Below are 18,816 nucleotides of genomic sequence, written 5' to 3'. Positions count from 1 at the left end.
TATATATATATAAATATGTATATATATAAATATGTATATATTCATATATACGACCTCTATCGTAGTTCATTAAGCAAAGAGTCCCTGATTAGCTTTCTATACAAGCCGGATACAAATTTTAACAAGACCCAGGATAGCTCAGTGGGTAAGACTATTGACTTGGAATGAAGGGTGCTGGGTTCAATCTCAGGTGGGTTGGAAGCATTTTGTTCCACCTGAAGTTTCTGATTAGATTTTTATAAGAGCCGGAAAGAAAGACTTACCAGTTCCACGATGGCCCAGTGGTTAAGACACTTGATTAGAATTAAGCAGTCCTAGGTTCAATACCAGTCGGTTTGACAGTATTTTATTCCACTGGGTTATAGTGTAGTTTACCCAGCGACAAGTCTCTGATTACCTTTCTATATGAGCCAGAAAGATATCTTCGCAATACCCAGGATGGCCCAGTGGTTAAGAATCTAGACATTCAATAAACAGTCCTGAGTTCAATACCAGTCGGGTTGATAGTGTTTTGGTCCACCTCTTGTGTATATTACCCAGCAAAGAGTCCCTGATTAACTTTCTATACAAGCCGGGTATCAGAATTCAGAAGTCCCAGGATAGCACAGTGGGTAAGACTGTTGACTTGGAATGAAGGATGCTGTGTTCAATCCCAGGTAGGCTGGTAGCATTTTGTTCCAACTTAAGTCTCTGATTAGCTTTTTATATGAACTGGAAAGAATGATTTACCAGTGCCAGGATGGCCCAGTGGTTAAGACTCTTGATTAGGATTAAACAGTCCTGGGTTCAATACCAGTCGGATTGACAGTGTTTTATTCCACTGGTTTATAGTGTAGTTTACCCAGCAACAAGTCTCTGATTAGCTTTCTTTACCAGCCGGATACAAGATTTCGCAAGACCCGGGATAGCACAGCGGGTAAGACTGTTGACTTGGAATGAATGGTGCTGGGTTCAATCCCGGGTAGGTTGGCAGCATTTTGTTCCACTTTAAGTCTCTGATTTGCTTTTTATATGAGCCGGAAGGAATGACATACCAGTGCCAGGATGGCCCAGTGGTCAAGACTCTTGATTAGGATTTAACAGTCCTGGGTTCAATACCAGTCGGGTTGACAGTGTTTTATTCCACTGGTTTATAGTGTAGTTTACCCAGCAACAAGTCTCCGATTAGCTTTCTATACAAGCCGAATACAAGGTTTCCCAGCACCCAGTATAGCACAGTGGGCAAGACTGTTGTCTTGGAATGAATGGTGCTGGGTTCAAATCCAGTAAGTTGACTTCCAATCTATGAACTTTGATTGGAAGTGTCAGATGATATATTTCACCTCCACATGTAATGAAAACAAAAAAAAATTAACTAATTTAATTATTTTTTTAACTGTTCCAATTAACTTTTTTTTTGTTTTTAATCGTACCCAGGAGAGCTCATTGGTCAACGCTCTCTATTATTATGTTTTACTCCAATTCCCCCCACCTCAGGAATTACACTCACACGCTCACTCGCACACACTCGCACACACACACAGGTAACCCCTGAGGTGTATTCATTGACTATTTGACAATTATTATTATCTTTAGTATTGACTTAATTTTTGAACTCTATGTTAATCAAGCAATGAGCACATAACATTACTCAATTTATGTCGTTTTGATGACATTCAGCCAAATTAATGATTACTTGTCTGGGGTTTGAACCAAGTACCCCTGTATTGGGAGCCCACAGTGTTGACCATTGAGCTATCCTGGGTCCCATCACACACTGATTTTCGCTCATATACAAATGCAATCAGTGGACTATGATAGAGGTGAAACAAAAACCTACAATTTCCTAGTAATGGATTTGAACCCCACACTACTGACTGAGAGGTAGCAGTCTTAACCACCATGCTAACAAGGGTCTTGTTATAACTTCATTTTTGTTCATGAACAAATACAATCAGTGAACTATTCTAGAGGTCAAAGAAAACTAAACTTTCGAAGTAACAGATTTGAACCCACCACTACTGACTGAGATGCAGCAGTCTTAACCACTATGGTATCATGGGTCTTGCTGAGCTGGGATTCTGGGGAGCCAACAGTGTTGACTATTAAACTATCCAGAGTCTTGATGATTCATGATGTTTGTTTATTTACAAATGCAATCAGTGATATATGATAGAGGTAAAACAAATTCCTCAACTTTAAAAGTCAAGGATTCGAACTCAGTACTACGGACTGAGAGGCAGCAGTCTTAACCACTGTTCTATCCTGGGTTTTCTTCACTGATGTAATGGTGAACTAGTAAACTAGTAACCTATGATTGTGGTGAAACAGATACATAGAACCAACTATTTTTTGCTCTGAGAAGAGGTGACATCCCTGCAGCAAACACCTGCTGAGCGCGTCATTCTCGATGTGGGTGGTGCTTCACTTCAGTGTTCAGGTTTGCAGTTAAGTTGCAGTGATAACATAACATTTACAGTAGATTGTTACTGTGACTGATTTAGTAAGTAAGATGACATAAAAGTTCAACAGAAATGAAAGACAGTCGGCAGGATGTCAGAAGGAGACTTTTTTTTAATTGCAAACCGTTGATCCAACATTAAAACTTGTCATGACACTTTCTCAAACCAATCGCACATTTCAAAATAGGAGCACTAGGCTTTACATCTGGTTAAACTACATTTAGGGTTTCCCCTTAATGTATGGCTTCCTGTTAGCCACCAAACCAAACAAAATAAAGTAATATAATGTATTGTAGAGTTCCGGATGGCTGAAATAATCTGTAAAATCTTTTATGAGATGTTCTGGTCGAGTTGTCAATTTCAGAATGATTAGCAGGCTCAATATTACATTTTATTATTTAATAGAGAAGGTTAAAACATTGTCACGCAGCGATATGAAGCCACCCCCCGTGAAAATGATTTGTCTTGGGTACACTTTTTAATGATGAAAAATGATACCTATCTGCGATTCATTTTGAGTTAACTAATCGCGGAAAATTATTTTAATCGTTTGACAGCCCTAATATATATATATATATATATATATATATATATATATATATATATATATATATATATATATATATATATATATATATATATATATATATATATATATATATATATATATATATATGTGTGTATGTATGTATATATATGTATATATGTATGTATGTGTATGTATGTATGTATATATATATATATATATATATATATATATATATATATATATATATATATATATATATATATATATATATATATATATATATATATATGTATATATATATATATATATATATATATATATATATATATATATATATATATATATATACGTATATATATAAATATAAATAAATATATAAATATACATATGTATATATATATAAATATGTATATAAATATATACATACGTACATATATATATATATATATATATATATATATATATATATATATATATATATATATATTAGGGCTGCGAATCTTTGGGTGTCCCACGATTCGATTCAATATCGATTCTTGGGGTCACGATTCGATTCAAAATCGATTTTTCCCGATTCAACGCGATTCTCGATTCAAAAACGACATTTTCCCGATTCAAAAGGATTCTCTATTCATTCAATACATAGATTTCAGCAGGATCTACCCCAGTCTGCTGACATGCAAGCAGAGTAGTAGATTTTTGTAAAAAGCTTTCATATTTGTAAAGGACAATGTTTTATTAACTGATTGCAATAATGTACATTTGTTTTAACTAGTAAATGAACCAAAAATATGACTTATTTTATCTTTGTGAAAATATTGGACACAGTGTGTTGTCAAGCTTATGAGATGCGATGCAAGTGTAAGCTACTATTGTTCTTTTTTTTATTTTTTATAAATCTCTAATGATAATGTCAATGAGGGATTTTTAATCACTATATATATATATATATATATATATATATATATATATATATATATATATATATATATATATATATATATATATATATATATATATATATATATATATATATATATATATATACGATGATTAGCAGGCTCAATATTACATTTTATTATTTAATAGAGAAGGTTAAAACATTGTCACGCAGCGATATGAAGCCACCCCCCGTGAAAATGATTTGTCTTGGGTACACTTATTAATGATGAAAAATGATACCTATCTGCGATTCATTTTGAGTTAACTAATCGCGGAAAATTATTTTAATTGTTAGACAGCCCTAATATATAAATGTATATATATATATACACATATATACAGTATGAAGACTGGTGACTTGGAATGAAGGGTGCTGGGTTCAATCCCAGGTAGGTTGGTAGCATTTTGTTCCACCTTAAGTCTCCGATTACCTTTTTATATGAGCCGGAAAGAACAACTTGCTTGTTTCAGGATGACCCAGTGGTTAAGACTCTTGATTGGGATTAAACAGTCCTAGGTTCAATACCAGTCGGTTTGACAGTATTTTATTCCACTGGGTTATAGTGTAGTTTACCCAGCGACAAGTCTCTGATTACCTTTCTATATGAGCCAGAAAGATATCTTCGCAATACCCAGGATGGCCCAGTGGTTAAGAATCTAGACATGCAATAAACAGTCCTGAGTTCAATACCAGTCGGGTCGATTGTATTTTGGTCCACCTCTTGTGTATTTTACCCAGCAAAGAGTCCCTGATTAACTTTCTATACAAGCCGGATATCAGAATTCAGAAGTCCCAGGATAGCACAGTGGGTAAGACTGTTGACTTGGAATGAAGGATGCTGGGTTCAATCCCAGGTAGGCTGGTAGCATTTTGTTCCAACTTAAGTCTCTGATTGGATTTTTATATGAACTGGAAATAATAATTTACCAGTGCCAGGATGGCCCAGTGGTTAAGACTCTTGATTAGGATTAAACAGTCCTGGGCTCAATACCAGTCGGATTGACAGTCTTTTATTCCACTGGTTTATAGTGTAGTTTACCCAGCAACACGTCTCTGATTAGCTTTCTTTACCAGCCGGATACAAGATTTCGCAAGACCCGGGATAGCACAGTGGGTAAGACTGTTGACTTGGAATGAATGGTGCTGGGTTCAATCCCGGGTAGGTTGGCAGCATTTTGTTCCACTTTAAGTCTCTGATTTGCTTTTTATATGAGCCGGAAGGAATGACATACCAGTGCCAGGATGGCCCAGTGGTCAAGACTCTTGATTAGGACTTAACAGTCCTGGGTTCAATACCAGTCGGGTTGACAGTGTTTTATTCCACTGGTGTATAGTGTAGTTTACCCAGCAACAAGTCTCCGATTAGCTTTCTATACAAGCCGAATACAAGGTTTCCCAGCACCCAGTATAGCACAGTGGGCAAGACTGTTGTCTTGGAATGAATGGTGCTGGGTTCAAATCCAGTAAATTGACTTCCAATCTATGAACTTTGATTGGAAGTGTCAGATGATATATTTCACCTCCACATGTAATGAAAACAAAAAAAAAATTAACTAATTTAATTATTTTTTTAACTGTTCCAATTAACTTTTTTTTTGTTTTTAATCGTACCCAGGAGAGCTCATTGGTCAACGCTCTCTATTATTATGTTTTACTCCAATTCCCCCCACCTCAGGAATTACACTCACACGCTCACTCGCACACACTCATACACGCACACTCACTCGCACACACACACACACTCTCTCACACACAGGTAACCCCTGAGGTGTATTCATTGACTATTTGACAATTATTATTATCTTTAGTATTGACTTAATTTTTTAACTCTATGTTAATCAGGCAATGAGCACATAACATTACTCGATTTATGTCGTTTTGACGACATTCAGCCAAATTAATGATTACTTGTCTGGGGTTTGAACCAAGTACCCCTGTATTGGGAGCCCACAGTGTTGACCATTGAGCTATCCTGGGTCCCATCACACACTGATTTTCGCTCATATACAAATGCAATCAGTGGACTATGATAGAGGTGAAACAAAAACCTACAATTTCCTAGTAATGGATTTGAACCCCACACTACTGACTGAGAGGCAGCAGTCTTAACCACCATGCTAACAAGGGTCTTGTTATAACTTCATTTTTGTTCATATACAAATACAATCAGTGAACTATTCTAGAGGTCAAAGAAAACTAAACTTTCGAAGTAACAGATTTGAACCCACCACTACTGACTGAGATGCAGCAGTCTTAACCACTATGGTATCATGGGTCTTGCTGAGTTGGGATTCTGGGGAGCCCACAGTGTTGACTATTAAACTATCCAGAGTCTTGATGATTCTTGATGTTTGTTTATTTACAAATGCAATCAGTGATATATGATAGAGGTAAAACAAATTCCTCAACTTTAAAAGTCAAGGATTCGAACTCAGTACTACGGACTCAGAGGCAGCAGTCTTAACCACTGTTCTATCCTGGGTTTTCTTCACTGATGTAATGGTGAGCTAGTAAACTAGAAACCTACATTTGAGGTGAAACAGATACATAGAACCAACTATTTTTTGCTCTGAGAAGAGGTGACATCCCTGCAGCAAACACCTGCTGAGCGCGTCATTCTCGATGTGGGTGGTGCTTCACTTCAGTGTTCAGGTTTGCAGTTAAGTTGCAGTGATAACATAACATTTACAGTAGATTGTTACTGTGACTGATTTAGTAAGTAAGATGACATAAAAGTTCAACAAAAATGAAAGACAGTCGGCAGGATGTCAGAAGGAGACTTTTTTTAAATTGCAAACCGTTGATCCAACATTAAAACTTGTCATGACACTTTCTCAAACCAATCGCACATTTCAAAATAGAAGCGCTAGGCTTTACATCTGGTTAAACTACATTTAGGGTTCCCCCTTAATGTATGGCTTCCTGTTAGCCACCAAACCAAACAAAATAAAGTAATATAATGTATTGTAGAGTTCCGGCTGTCTGAAATAATCTGTAGATTCTTTTATAAGATGTTCTGGTCGAGTTGTGAATTTCAGAATGATTAGCAGGCTTAATATTACATTTTATTATTTAATACAGAAGGTTAAAACATTGTCACGCAGCGATATGAAGCCACCCCCCGTGAAAATGATTTGTCTTGGGTACACTTATTAATGATGAAAAATGATACCTATCTGCGATTCATTTTGAGATAACTAATCGCGGAAAATTATTTTAATTGTTTGACAGCCCTAATATATATATATATATATATATATATATATATATATATATATATATATGTATATAAATATGTATATATTCATATATACGACCTCTATCGTAGTTCATTAAGCAAAGAGTCCCTGATTAGCTTTCTATACAAGCCGGATACAAATTTTAACAACACCCAGGATGGCACAGTGGGTAAGACTATTGACTTGGAATGAAGGGTGCTGGTTTCAATCTCAGGTATGTTGGAAGCATTTTGTTCCACCTGAAGTTTCTGATTAGATTTTTATAAGAGCCGGAAAGAATGACTTGCCAGTTCCACGATGGCCCAGTGTTTAAGACTCTTGATTAGAATTAAACAGTCCTAGGTTCAATACCAGTCGGTTTGACAGTATTTTATTCCACTGGGTTATAGTGTAGTTTACCCAGCGACAAGTCTCTGATTACCTTTCTATATGAGCCAGAAAGATATCTTCGCAATACCCAGGATGGCCCAGTGGTTAGGAATCTAGACGTGCAATAAACAGTCCTGACTTCAATACCAGTCGGGTTGATGGTATTTTGGTCCACCTCTTGTGTATTTTACCCAGCAAAGAGTCCCTGATTAACTTTCTATACAAGCCGGATATCAGAATTCAGAAGTCCCAGGATAGCACAGTGGGTAAGACTGTTGACTTGAAATGAAGGATGCTGTGTTCAGTCCCAGGTAGGCTGGTAGCATTTTGTTCCAACTTAAGTCTCTGATTAGCTTTTTATATGAACTGGAAAGAATGATTTACCAGTGACAGGATAGCCCAGTGGTTAAGACTCTAGATTGGGATTAAACAGTCCTGGGTTCAATACCAGTCGGATTGACAGTCTTTTATTCCACTGGTTTATAGTGTAGTTTACCCAGCAACAAGTCTCTGATTAGCTTTCTTTACCAGCCGGATACAAGATTTCGCAAGACCCGGGATAGCACAGTGGGTAAGACTGTTGACTTGGAATGAATGGTGCTGGGTTCAATCCCGGGTAGGTTGGCAGCATTTTGCTCCACTTTAAGTCTCTGATTTGCTTTTTATATGAGCCGGAAGGAATGACATACCAGTGCCAGGATGGCCCAGTGGTCAAGACTCTTGATTAGGATTTAACAGTCCTGGGTTCAATACCAGTTGGGTTGACAGTGTTTTATTCCACTGGTTTATAGTGTAGTTTACCCAGCAACAAGTCTCCGATTAGCTTTCTATACAAGCCGAATACAAGGTTTCCCAGTATAGCACAGTGGGCAAGACTGTTGTCTTGGAATGAATGGTGCTGGGTTCAAATCCAGTAAGTTGACTTCCAATCTATGAACTTTGATTGGAAGTGTCAGATGATATATTTCACATGTAAAAAAAATTAACTAATTTAATTATTTTTTTAACTGTTCCAATTAACTTTTTTTTTTTTTAAATCGTACCCAGGAGAGCTCATTGGTCAACGCTCTCTATTATTATGTTTTACTCCAATTCCCCCCACCTCAGGAATTACACTCACACGCTCACTCGCACACACTCATACACGCACACTCACTCGCACACACACACACACTCTCTCACACACAGGTAACCCCTGAGGTGTATTCATTGACTATTTGACAATTATTATTATCTTTAGTATTGACTTAATTTTTTAACTCTATGTTAATCAAGCAATGAGCACATAACATTACTCAATTTATGTCGTTTTGACGACATTCAGCCAAATTAATGATTACTTGTCTGGGGTTTGAACCATGTACCCCTGTATTGGGAGCCCACAGTGTTGACCATTGAGCTATGCTGGGTCCCATCACACACTGATTTTCGCTCATATACAAATGCAATCAGTGGACTATGATAGAGGTGAAACAAAAACCTACAATTTCCTAGTAATGGATTTGAACCCCACACTACTGACTGAGAGGTAGCAGTCTTAACCACCATGCTATCCAGGGTCTTCTTATAACTTCATTTTTGTTCATATACAAATACAATCAGTGAACTATTCTAGAGGTCAAAGAAAACTAAACTTTCGAAGTAACAGATTTGAACCCACCACTACTGACTGAGATGCAGCAGTCTTAACCACTATGGTATCATGGGTCTTGCTGAGCTGGGATTCTGGGGAGCCCACAGTGTTGACTAATAAACTATCCAGAATCTTGTTGATTCATGATGTTTGTTTATTTTCAAATGCAATCAGTGATATATGATAGAGGTAAAACAAATTCCTCAACTTTAAAAGTCAAGGATTTGAACTCAGTACTACGGACTGAGAGGCAGCAGTCATAACCACTGTTCTATCCTGGGTTTTCTTCACTGATGTAATGGTGAGCTAGTAAACTAGTAACCTATGATTGTGGTGAAACAGATACATAGAACCAACTGTTTTTCGCTCTGAGAAGAGGTGACATCCCTGCAGCAAACACCTGCTGAGCGCGTCATTCTCGATGTGGGTGGTGCTTCACTTCAGTGTTCAGGTTTGCAGTTAAGTTGCAGTGATAACATAACATTTACAGTAGATTGTTACTGTGACTGATTTAGTAAGTAAGATGACATAAAAGTTCAACAGAAATTAAAGACAGTCGGCAGGATGTCAGAAGGAGACTTTTTTTTAATTGCAAACCGTTGATCCAACATTCTGATTACTTGTCTGGGGTTCAAACCAAGTACCCATGTATCGGGAGCCCACAGTGTTGACCATTGAGATATACTGGGTCCCAGCAAGATGTGATTTTTGCTCGTACACAAATGCAATCAGTGAACTATGATAGAGGTGAAAAATACAACTTGAACTTCCAAGTCATGGATTTGAACCCCATACTACTGACTGAGAGGTAGCAGTCATAACCATTGACCTATCCTGGGTCTTGTTGTGAGCATATGACATCTGTTGTAGTAAACTACAATTGAGGTGAAACAAAACATAGAACCAACTGGGATTCAAACCCAGTACGCCTTCATTAGGATCCGGCAGCGTTACCATCGAGCTATCCAGGGTCCGATTAAGTATGACTCCAGCCTATAAATCTATATATATATAAATATATATATATATATATATATCTATATATAGACCTGTCACCTGTCGTCTGAACCAAATAAATCATTTCTCACGTGTCATCATATTCAGGTTTAACATTTGTCTTACCTTCTTTCTGCAGCGACGGCAGTTTGTCCACCAAACAGATCCTCTTCCTTCAGAGACCCGTTTTACAGCGCAGGAGGAAAGACTTCAAGGTAGGTCAACGTAGTATCTTCATGTACTGTGATATATAATAATACTTCTATACATGCATGTACTGTAATATATAATATTACTTCTATACATTCATGTACTGTAATATCTAATAATACTTCTATACATTCATGTACTGTAATATATAATAATACTTCTGTTCATTCATGTACTGTAATATCTAATAATACTTCAGTATATTCATGTACTGTAATATATAATACTTATATACATTCATGTACTGTAATATTTGACAGTATTAGTGTACATTCATGTACTGTAATATTTGATAGTACTAGTGTACATTCATGTACTGTAATATTTGACAGTATTAGTGTACATTGATGTACTGTAATATTTAATAGTATTTGTGTACATTCATGTACTGTAATATTTGATAGTAGTAGTGTACATGCATGTACTGTAATATTTGATAATATTAGTGTACATTCATGTACTGTAATATTCGATAGTTTTAGTGTACATTCATGTACCGTAGTATTTGATAGTATTAGTATACAATCATGTACTGTGGTATTTGATATTTGTGTACATTCATGAACTGTAATATTTGATAGTATTTGTGTACATTCATGTACTGTAATACTTGATAGTATTAGTATACATTCATGTACTGTAATATTTGACAGTATTAGTGTACATTCATGTACTGTAATATTTGATTGTATTAGTGTACATTGATGTACTGTAATATTTGATAGTAGTGTACATGCATGTACTGTAATATTTGATAGTATTAGTGTACATTCATGTACTGTAATATTTGATAGTAGTGTACATGCATGTACTGTAATATTTGATAGTATTAGTGTACATTCATGTACTGTAATATTTGATAGTATTAGTGTACATTCATGTACTGTAATATTTAATAGTATTTGTGTACATTCATGTACTGTAATATTTGATATTATTAGTGTACATTCATATTTGACAGTATTTGTGTATGTTCATGTACTGTAATATTTGATAGTATTAGTATACATTCATGTACTGTAATATTTGATTGTATTAGTGTACATTAGAGTACTGTAGTATTTGTGTACATTAGCGTACTGTAGTATTTGATCGTATTAGTGTACATGCATGTACTGTAATATTCAATAGTATTTGTGTACATTCATGTACTGTAATATTTGACAGTTTTAGTGTACATTCATGTACTGTAATATTTGATAGTATTAGTATACATTAATGCACTGTAACATTTGATAGTATTAGTGTACACTCATGTATTGTAATATTTGATAGTATTACTGTAAATTCATGTACTGTAATATTTGATAGTATTAGTGTACATTAATGTACTGTAATATTTGATAGTATTTGTGTACATTCATGTACTGTAATATTTGATAGTATTTGTGTACATTCATATTTGATAGTATTTGTGTATGTTCATGTACTGTAATATTTGATAGTATTAGTATACATTCATGTACTGTAATATTTGATTGTATTAGTGTACATTAGAGTACTGTAGTATTTGATCGTATTAGTGTACATGCATGTACTGTAATATTCAATAGTATTTGTGTACATTCATTTACTGTAATATTTGATAGTATTAGTGTACACTCATGTATTGTAATATTTGATAGTATTAGTATACATTCATGTACTGTAATATTTGATAGTATTACTGTACATTCATGTACTGTAATATTTGATAGTATTAGTGTACATTAATGTACTGTAATATTTAATAGTATTTGTGTACATTCATGTACTGTAATATTTGATAGTATTAGTGTACATTCATATTTGATAGTATTTGTGTACATTCATGTACTGTAATATTTGATAGTATTAGTATACATTAATGTGCTGTGATATTTGATAGTATTAGTATACATTAATATACTGTAATATTTAATAGTATTTGTGTACATTCATGTACTGTAATATTTGATATTAGTGTACATTAACGTGCTGTAATATTTAATAGTATTTGTGTACATTAAAGTACTGTAATATGTGATAGTATTAGTGTACATTCATATTTGATAGTATTTGTGTACATTCATGTACTGTAATATTTGATAGTATTAGTATACATTAATGTGCTGTGATATTTGACAGTATTAGTATACATTAATGTACTGTAATTTTTGATAGTATTAGTGTACATTCATGTACTGTAGTATCTGACAGTATTTGTGCACATTCATGTGCTGTAATATTTGATAGTATTAGTATACATTCATGTACTGTAATATTTGATAGTATTAGTGTACATTCATGTTTGATAGTAGTAGTATACATTCATGTACTGTAATATTTGATAGTATTAGTGTACATTCATGTTTGATAGTATTAGTATACATTCATGTACTGTAGTATCTGATAGTATTTGTGCACATTCATGTGCTGTAATATTTGACAGTATTAGTATACATTCATGTACTGTAATATCTGATAGTATTAGTATACATTCATGTACTGTAATATCTGATAGTATTACTGTACATTCATGTACTGTAATATCTGATAGTATTAGTATACATTCATGTACTGTAGTATTTGACAGTATTAGTATACATTCATGTACTGTAGTATTTGACAGTATTAGTATACATTCATGTACTGTAATATTTGATAGTATTAGTGTACATTCATGTTTGATAGTATTAGTATACATTAATGTACTGTAATATTTGATAGTATTAGTATACATTCATGTACTGTAATATCTGATAGTATTAGTATACATTCATGTACTGTAATATCTGATAGTATTACTGTACATTCATGTACTGTAATATCTGATAGTATTAGTATACATTCATGTACTGTAGTATTTGACAGTATTAGTATACATTCATGTACTGTAGTATTTGACAGTATTAGTATACATTCATGTACTGTAATATTTGATAGTATTAGTGTACATTCATGTTTGATAGTATTAGTATACATTAATGTACTGTAATATTTGATAGTATTAGTGTACATTCATGTACTGTAATATCTGATAGTATTAGTATACATTCATGTACTGTAATATTTGATAGTATTAGTGTACATTCATGTTTGATAGTATTAGTATACATTCATGTACTGTAATATTTGATAGTATTAGTATACATTCATGTACTGTAATATTTGACAGTATTAGTATACATTAATGTACTGTAATATTTGATAGTATTAGTGTACATTCATGTACTGTAATATCTGATAGTATTAGTATACATTCATGTACTGTAATATTTGATAGTATTAGTGTACATTCATGTTTGATAGTATTAGTATACATTCATGTACTGTAATATCTGATAGTATTAGTATACATTCATTTACTGTAGTAGTATTTGACAGTATTTGTTGCGTTTGGTCAGCGGGAAAGAAGACGAGCTGAAACTGGTTCTGGTTCTGGTTCCAGTTGCTGACCCGGCGAGGTCGCCACAGGACCAAGAAGCACGCGAGCGGCGAGATGCTGGAGGAGGGCGAGGATCGCTCCCTGGTCCTCGACACGCAGATGGACACGCTGCGGCGTGCGGGCGACCAGCAGGCGGACGGGCTGCGGACGTGGAGCGGCGAGGAGGGGGAGGGGCACGCTGACAGGGACCGCCCCTTCCTGTCGGGCAGCCTGCCGTCCCTCGGGGAGCGGGAGGAGGAGACGGACGTTGACGGCGGTCCGGCGGCCAGGAAGACGGTGACATGGACGGACGTGTGTCGCGGAGGGGGAGGAGTCAGAGCGGACGTGAAGATGGAGCGCGTCCGACATCAGCTCTTTTCTGGCGTCTGTTGACGTATTGCTCCTTTTTTACCCGAGTACTGGCCTCTTCATTAGGCACGCCTGCACCATGAATATTCATCACCTCATTAGCATACAACTAACTACCCCAACCAGCTTCAGTACAACACTTTGAAAGAGATCAGGGCCTCCCACTACAGCGGGGCCCGGGGCCCGCTCAAATATCAACACTGAATTAGTCGTCCCACATCATATTCAATCATTCTATCTGACATACAACCTTGTCAAATGGTATGAAATCACCTTCATCAAAAATATGTAAAAATGTATTGAACGCCTCATCTTTAGGCTGATTAGAAAGATAAATAGTCATCAAACATACGGCAGAAGAAGGGACTTCAATAACTGACTAAAAAATAAACAACACCCAATAATGTCCTTATAACCGCATTCATTTCTCAACTAAACTATCAATAAAATGAAAACCCAGCTTCACCACTTTAGTCATCGTCTTCTACGGCGGTCTTGTCATTACTGCCACAAGTGGTGGAAAAGTGTACTACAAGCCAGCGCCATACGGACCACAGCTGAGTAGCAATTAGAAGCAGACTAGGATTGGTGAAATGATTTGGAGTGCATGAGAAATTTTCTTTGGTGTTTTAACCAACGTTAGAATGCAAACTGCGATCCTATTTAGATCAAATGTAAATAAAGCAGCTGGATGACAACAAATACACTTTTCCTGTTCTGTGAGAACTAATATTATTAGCATCATGCGCGTTCACGTCCTTCATTGTACACGCACATTTACAATTTGCTACGAAAATGACTCACACCAACGACACTTTGATTAGTTCCAGCTGCAACAACACTCCTCTTTCCTCTGTAATTACTGTTATTGACTGGCAAGGATGGTGGCAATAGTGGACGTTTCCTACAGCCAAAGCTGTTGTTTCCTGCTCTTTGCCAACGACAGGGGACTTGAACTAATGGAACATGAAGTGCTCCGCAACTGGAGCATTGTGACCACCATGTATCCCACAGGGCATCTTTAGCTGCACCACCTGGTGGACACCTTGTGTTACACTTTGACACGACTGAAGTCTTAGATTTCTGTGAGCAACAAAAACACGAGTGGTGTGCCAGCTTGTCTGATATTAGCAAAAAATCAGGTGTTTACCTGTGTGTGTGATATCATGTGCGATACAAGCAGTCCTACAGCCTGTTTACTTGTGTGTGATATCTCGTGCGATACAAGCAGTCCTGCAGTGTGTTTACTTGTGGATGATAAAATGTGCGATAAAGCAATCCTGCAGGGTATTTACTTGTGTGTGATATCAAGTGCGATACAGGCAGTCCTACAGCATGTTTACTTGTGTCTGTTTGCGTCGGATATCATGCCTGATACAAGCAGTCCTGCAGTGATTACTTGTGTGTCACATCATGTGTGAGACAAGCAGTCCTGCAAGGTGTTCATTTGTGTGTGATATCATCTGCAATTCAAGCACTCTTGCAGGGTGTTTACTTGTGTGTGATATCATGTGCGATACAAGCAGTCCTGTTTACTTGTGTGTGATATCATGTGCGATACAAGCAGTCCTGCAGCCTGTTTACTTGTGCGTGATATCATGTGCGATACAAGCAGTCCTGCAGGGTGTTTACTTGTGTGTGATATGTGCAATACAAGCAGTCCTGCAGGGTGTTTACTTTTGTGTGATATCAAGTGCGATACAGGCAGTCCTACAGCATGTTTACTTGTGTCTGTTTGCGTCTGATATCATGCCTGATACAAGCAGTCCTGCAGAGTGTTTACTTGTGTGTCACATCATGTGTGATACAAGCAGTCCTGCAGGGTGTTTACTTGTGTGTGATATCATCTGCAATTCAACCACTCTTGCAGGGTGTTTACTTGTATGTGATATCATGTGCAATACAAGCAGTCCTGCAGCCTGTTTACTTGTGTGTGATATCATGTGCAATACAAGCACTCCTGCAGGGTGTTTACTTGTGTGTGATGTCATGTGCGATACAAGCAGTCCTGCAAAGTGTTTACTTGTGTGTGATATCATGTGCAATACAAGCACTCCTGCAGGGTGTTTACTTGTGTGTGATATCATGTGCAATACAAGCACTCCTGCAGGGTGTTTACTTGTGTGTGATGTCATGTGCGATACAAGCAGTCCTGCAAAGTGTTTACTTGTGTGTGATATCATGTGCAATACAAGCACTCCTGCAGGGTGTTTACTTGTGTGTGATATCATGTGCAATACAAGCACTCCTGCAGGGTGTTTACTTGTGTGTGATATCATGTGCAATACAAGCACTCCTGCAGGGTGTTTACTTGTGTGTGATGTCATGTGCGATACAAGCAGTCCTGCAGCCTGTTTACTTGTGTGATACCATGTGTAATACAAGCAGCCCTGCAGGGTGTTTACTTGTGTGTGATATCATGTGCAATACAAGCAGTCCTGGAGGGTGTTTACTTGTGTGTGATATCATGTGCGATACAAGCAGCCCTGCAGGGTGTTTCCTTGTGTGTGATATCATGTGCAATACAAGCACTCCTGCAGGGTGTTTACTTGTGTGTGATATCATGTGCAATACAAGCACTCCTGCAGGGTGTTTGCTTGTGTGTGATGTCATGTGCGATACAAGCACTCCTGCTGGGAGTTTGCTTGTGTGTGATGTCATGTGCGATACAAGCACTCCTGCTGGGAGTTTGCTTGTGCAGACCTACTTAACATCTGAATGTCCTCTAAAAAGAACACAATTTATTCAATTTCACAAAATGTAAACATGCTAGCAGCTACACAACAGCTAAGCACATAAGCGAGACATTAATAAAACAGGTCCTTAATTGAACTTTAACTCTCCAAAGCAGAAGTGAATTAGAAAATATCCAGCAACAAACGTGTCCGCATCATGATATGAATCCACAAACGTATCAAAAGACTTCAGGGAAGTGTTAGAGGTGTCTCAAAAAAAGGAGCATATTTAGAAAGATATTTTCCTGAACAGTCGCACACATCACCTTCATCAAGGCACTGCACTTTTATTAGTGCTTATTCATCTTTTCTTAACACTGCTACTATTTATATCTGCTGACTGTTGTTGTGTGTGGCTTATTGGCGTTTTACTGGAGCGGTGCTCTTATTTTGAAGGCAACGACAATAAAGGTATTTTATTTCAACTTACGGCGTCATGCGCTTCGTCTCATGAATTATTACTCGGTGTCTGCAAAAACGTACACTTAAAGACAGCATAGGGTTAGATTTCTCCATACCGCACATTGAGTCATTTCACTTGATCAAACATACTAAATAATATGGGTGGATCTCACGTGAGAGGAAGAGGGGTAGTCATTTCGCAATGCTGTCTTCTGAAAATGATGGAAAGCTCTGACGCTGTGGTCAAAGTTGGAATTGCCACAAAACCCATTTTAAGAAATCCAACACTCTACTGCCATCTGGTGGCTAAAGTGGATAGTGTATGGCATAATTCGACACGTTTCATGTGTCAGGTAAAGCACATGAGTCCCCTTCCTGCTGGCTGCACTATGATTGGTCAAGGTTTGGAAGAGAAAAAGTTGCATCATTAGCAACATGAATGAGGGGAAGTGCAGGTGTACCTAATGATGAGTCCCATTGCACTTTGCTGCTCGGGTGTTGTTGAAAGAAAAAGTGTTGTTGTTGCACAATGAAAGTATTATTTGGACTTGTTTTACTACTTTCTCACAGGCCTGTTCACACAATTTGTGTTCATTTGTAGAATTTGGAGACGTTCTTCTGAGAAAGTGCCGTGCTAGAACTGAGCTGGCCCAAGAAACGGCCCTTTGTTAATTTCCAGAGAAACATACTCTCTTACATGAACCGTAAGAATGATTGATGTGGAATGTTTATTTAGGCAGCCGTTGCTACGGAAACAGAGTATTCGTAAGCAGCGTTTCCTGTCATTGATGTTGTTACAACATTGCTATTTATTTCCGACTACTGTGGATGTGTTGTATTTACATAAAAATGGTGATAAATTAAGCGTTTCTTCAATCTCATTTATTTCCTCGCTGGAAACCAATGGGTGGCCCCCTGCTGAGAGGAATGTGGACCAATCAGAGGCCACCTGGAGGCTCCATGACAGTCTGCTGTGTAGCAGCTGGTTTTAAGCACGACAAGAAAAAGACTTTTGTAAGAATCAGTGGAGGATTTGGCACCTGGGAGCCGAGTAAAGGCTTGTTTTCGGTCCAATTTCCCTTGTGGATCGTTAAAGTTTGTCTAAGTCCAAGTCTAATAAATATCCCATGTTCACATTGTCACCTGCACCACAAACACGGCGTCATCCTGGTCCCAAGTGGGCAGGATGCTGATGATGTCACTACCACCACTTCTCAAACACAATCCTGTCCTGTGCCAGGCCCAGGTCCCGGAGGGTTCTGGAGATGGCCTCAATCATGGGTGGAGGTCCACAGAGGTAACATAAAGTCCTTTCTGGGTCCACGTGAGCCCGCAGTTCCTCTGCTGTGATTCTTTGCCCTGCAGGATCAAACTTCCTTTTATTAGAAACTAATTCAAACTGCTTTTATTGCCATTTGTATGTGAACAGCGGGAGAGTGCATTTCACACAGCGTGGGACTCACGTCTGTGGGAGTGGAATCACATCTTTTGGCTGCTGAATAAGTCAGCTATTTATTTAGCAGGAAAAGACTGATTATCAGCGCCATTATTTGGCATTTTAAAAC

General features: G+C 37.1%; 2 protein-coding genes across 2 annotated transcripts in view; one reads left to right on the top strand and one right to left on the bottom strand.

Annotated features, from left to right (window-relative positions):
* Positions 1–15,997, top strand: part of LOC133636384 (uncharacterized) — a 39,110-nt gene extending 23,113 nt beyond the window's left edge. The window contains exons 2-3 of the mRNA XM_062030376.1: positions 10,259–10,365; positions 13,770–15,997. Coding sequence (XP_061886360.1) covers positions 10,259–10,365; positions 13,770–14,138 — 476 coding nt within the window. The 3' untranslated portion in view covers positions 14,139–15,997. The remainder of the gene's footprint in view (positions 1–10,258; positions 10,366–13,769) is intronic.
* Positions 15,998–16,835: 838 nt separating this feature from the next.
* LOC133635561 (oxidoreductase NAD-binding domain-containing protein 1-like) overlaps positions 16,836–18,816 on the bottom strand; it is a 22,419-nt gene continuing 20,438 nt past the window's right edge. The window contains exon 8 of the mRNA XM_062028770.1: positions 16,836–18,610. Coding sequence (XP_061884754.1) covers positions 18,453–18,610 — 158 coding nt within the window. The 3' untranslated portion in view covers positions 16,836–18,452. The remainder of the gene's footprint in view (positions 18,611–18,816) is intronic.

This window comes from Entelurus aequoreus, linkage group LG20 (assembly GCF_033978785.1).
Source record: "Entelurus aequoreus isolate RoL-2023_Sb linkage group LG20, RoL_Eaeq_v1.1, whole genome shotgun sequence".
In the NCBI taxonomy this organism is placed as follows: domain Eukaryota; kingdom Metazoa; phylum Chordata; class Actinopteri; order Syngnathiformes; family Syngnathidae; genus Entelurus; species Entelurus aequoreus.
This window is presented reverse-complemented; position numbering and strand designations above follow the sequence as displayed.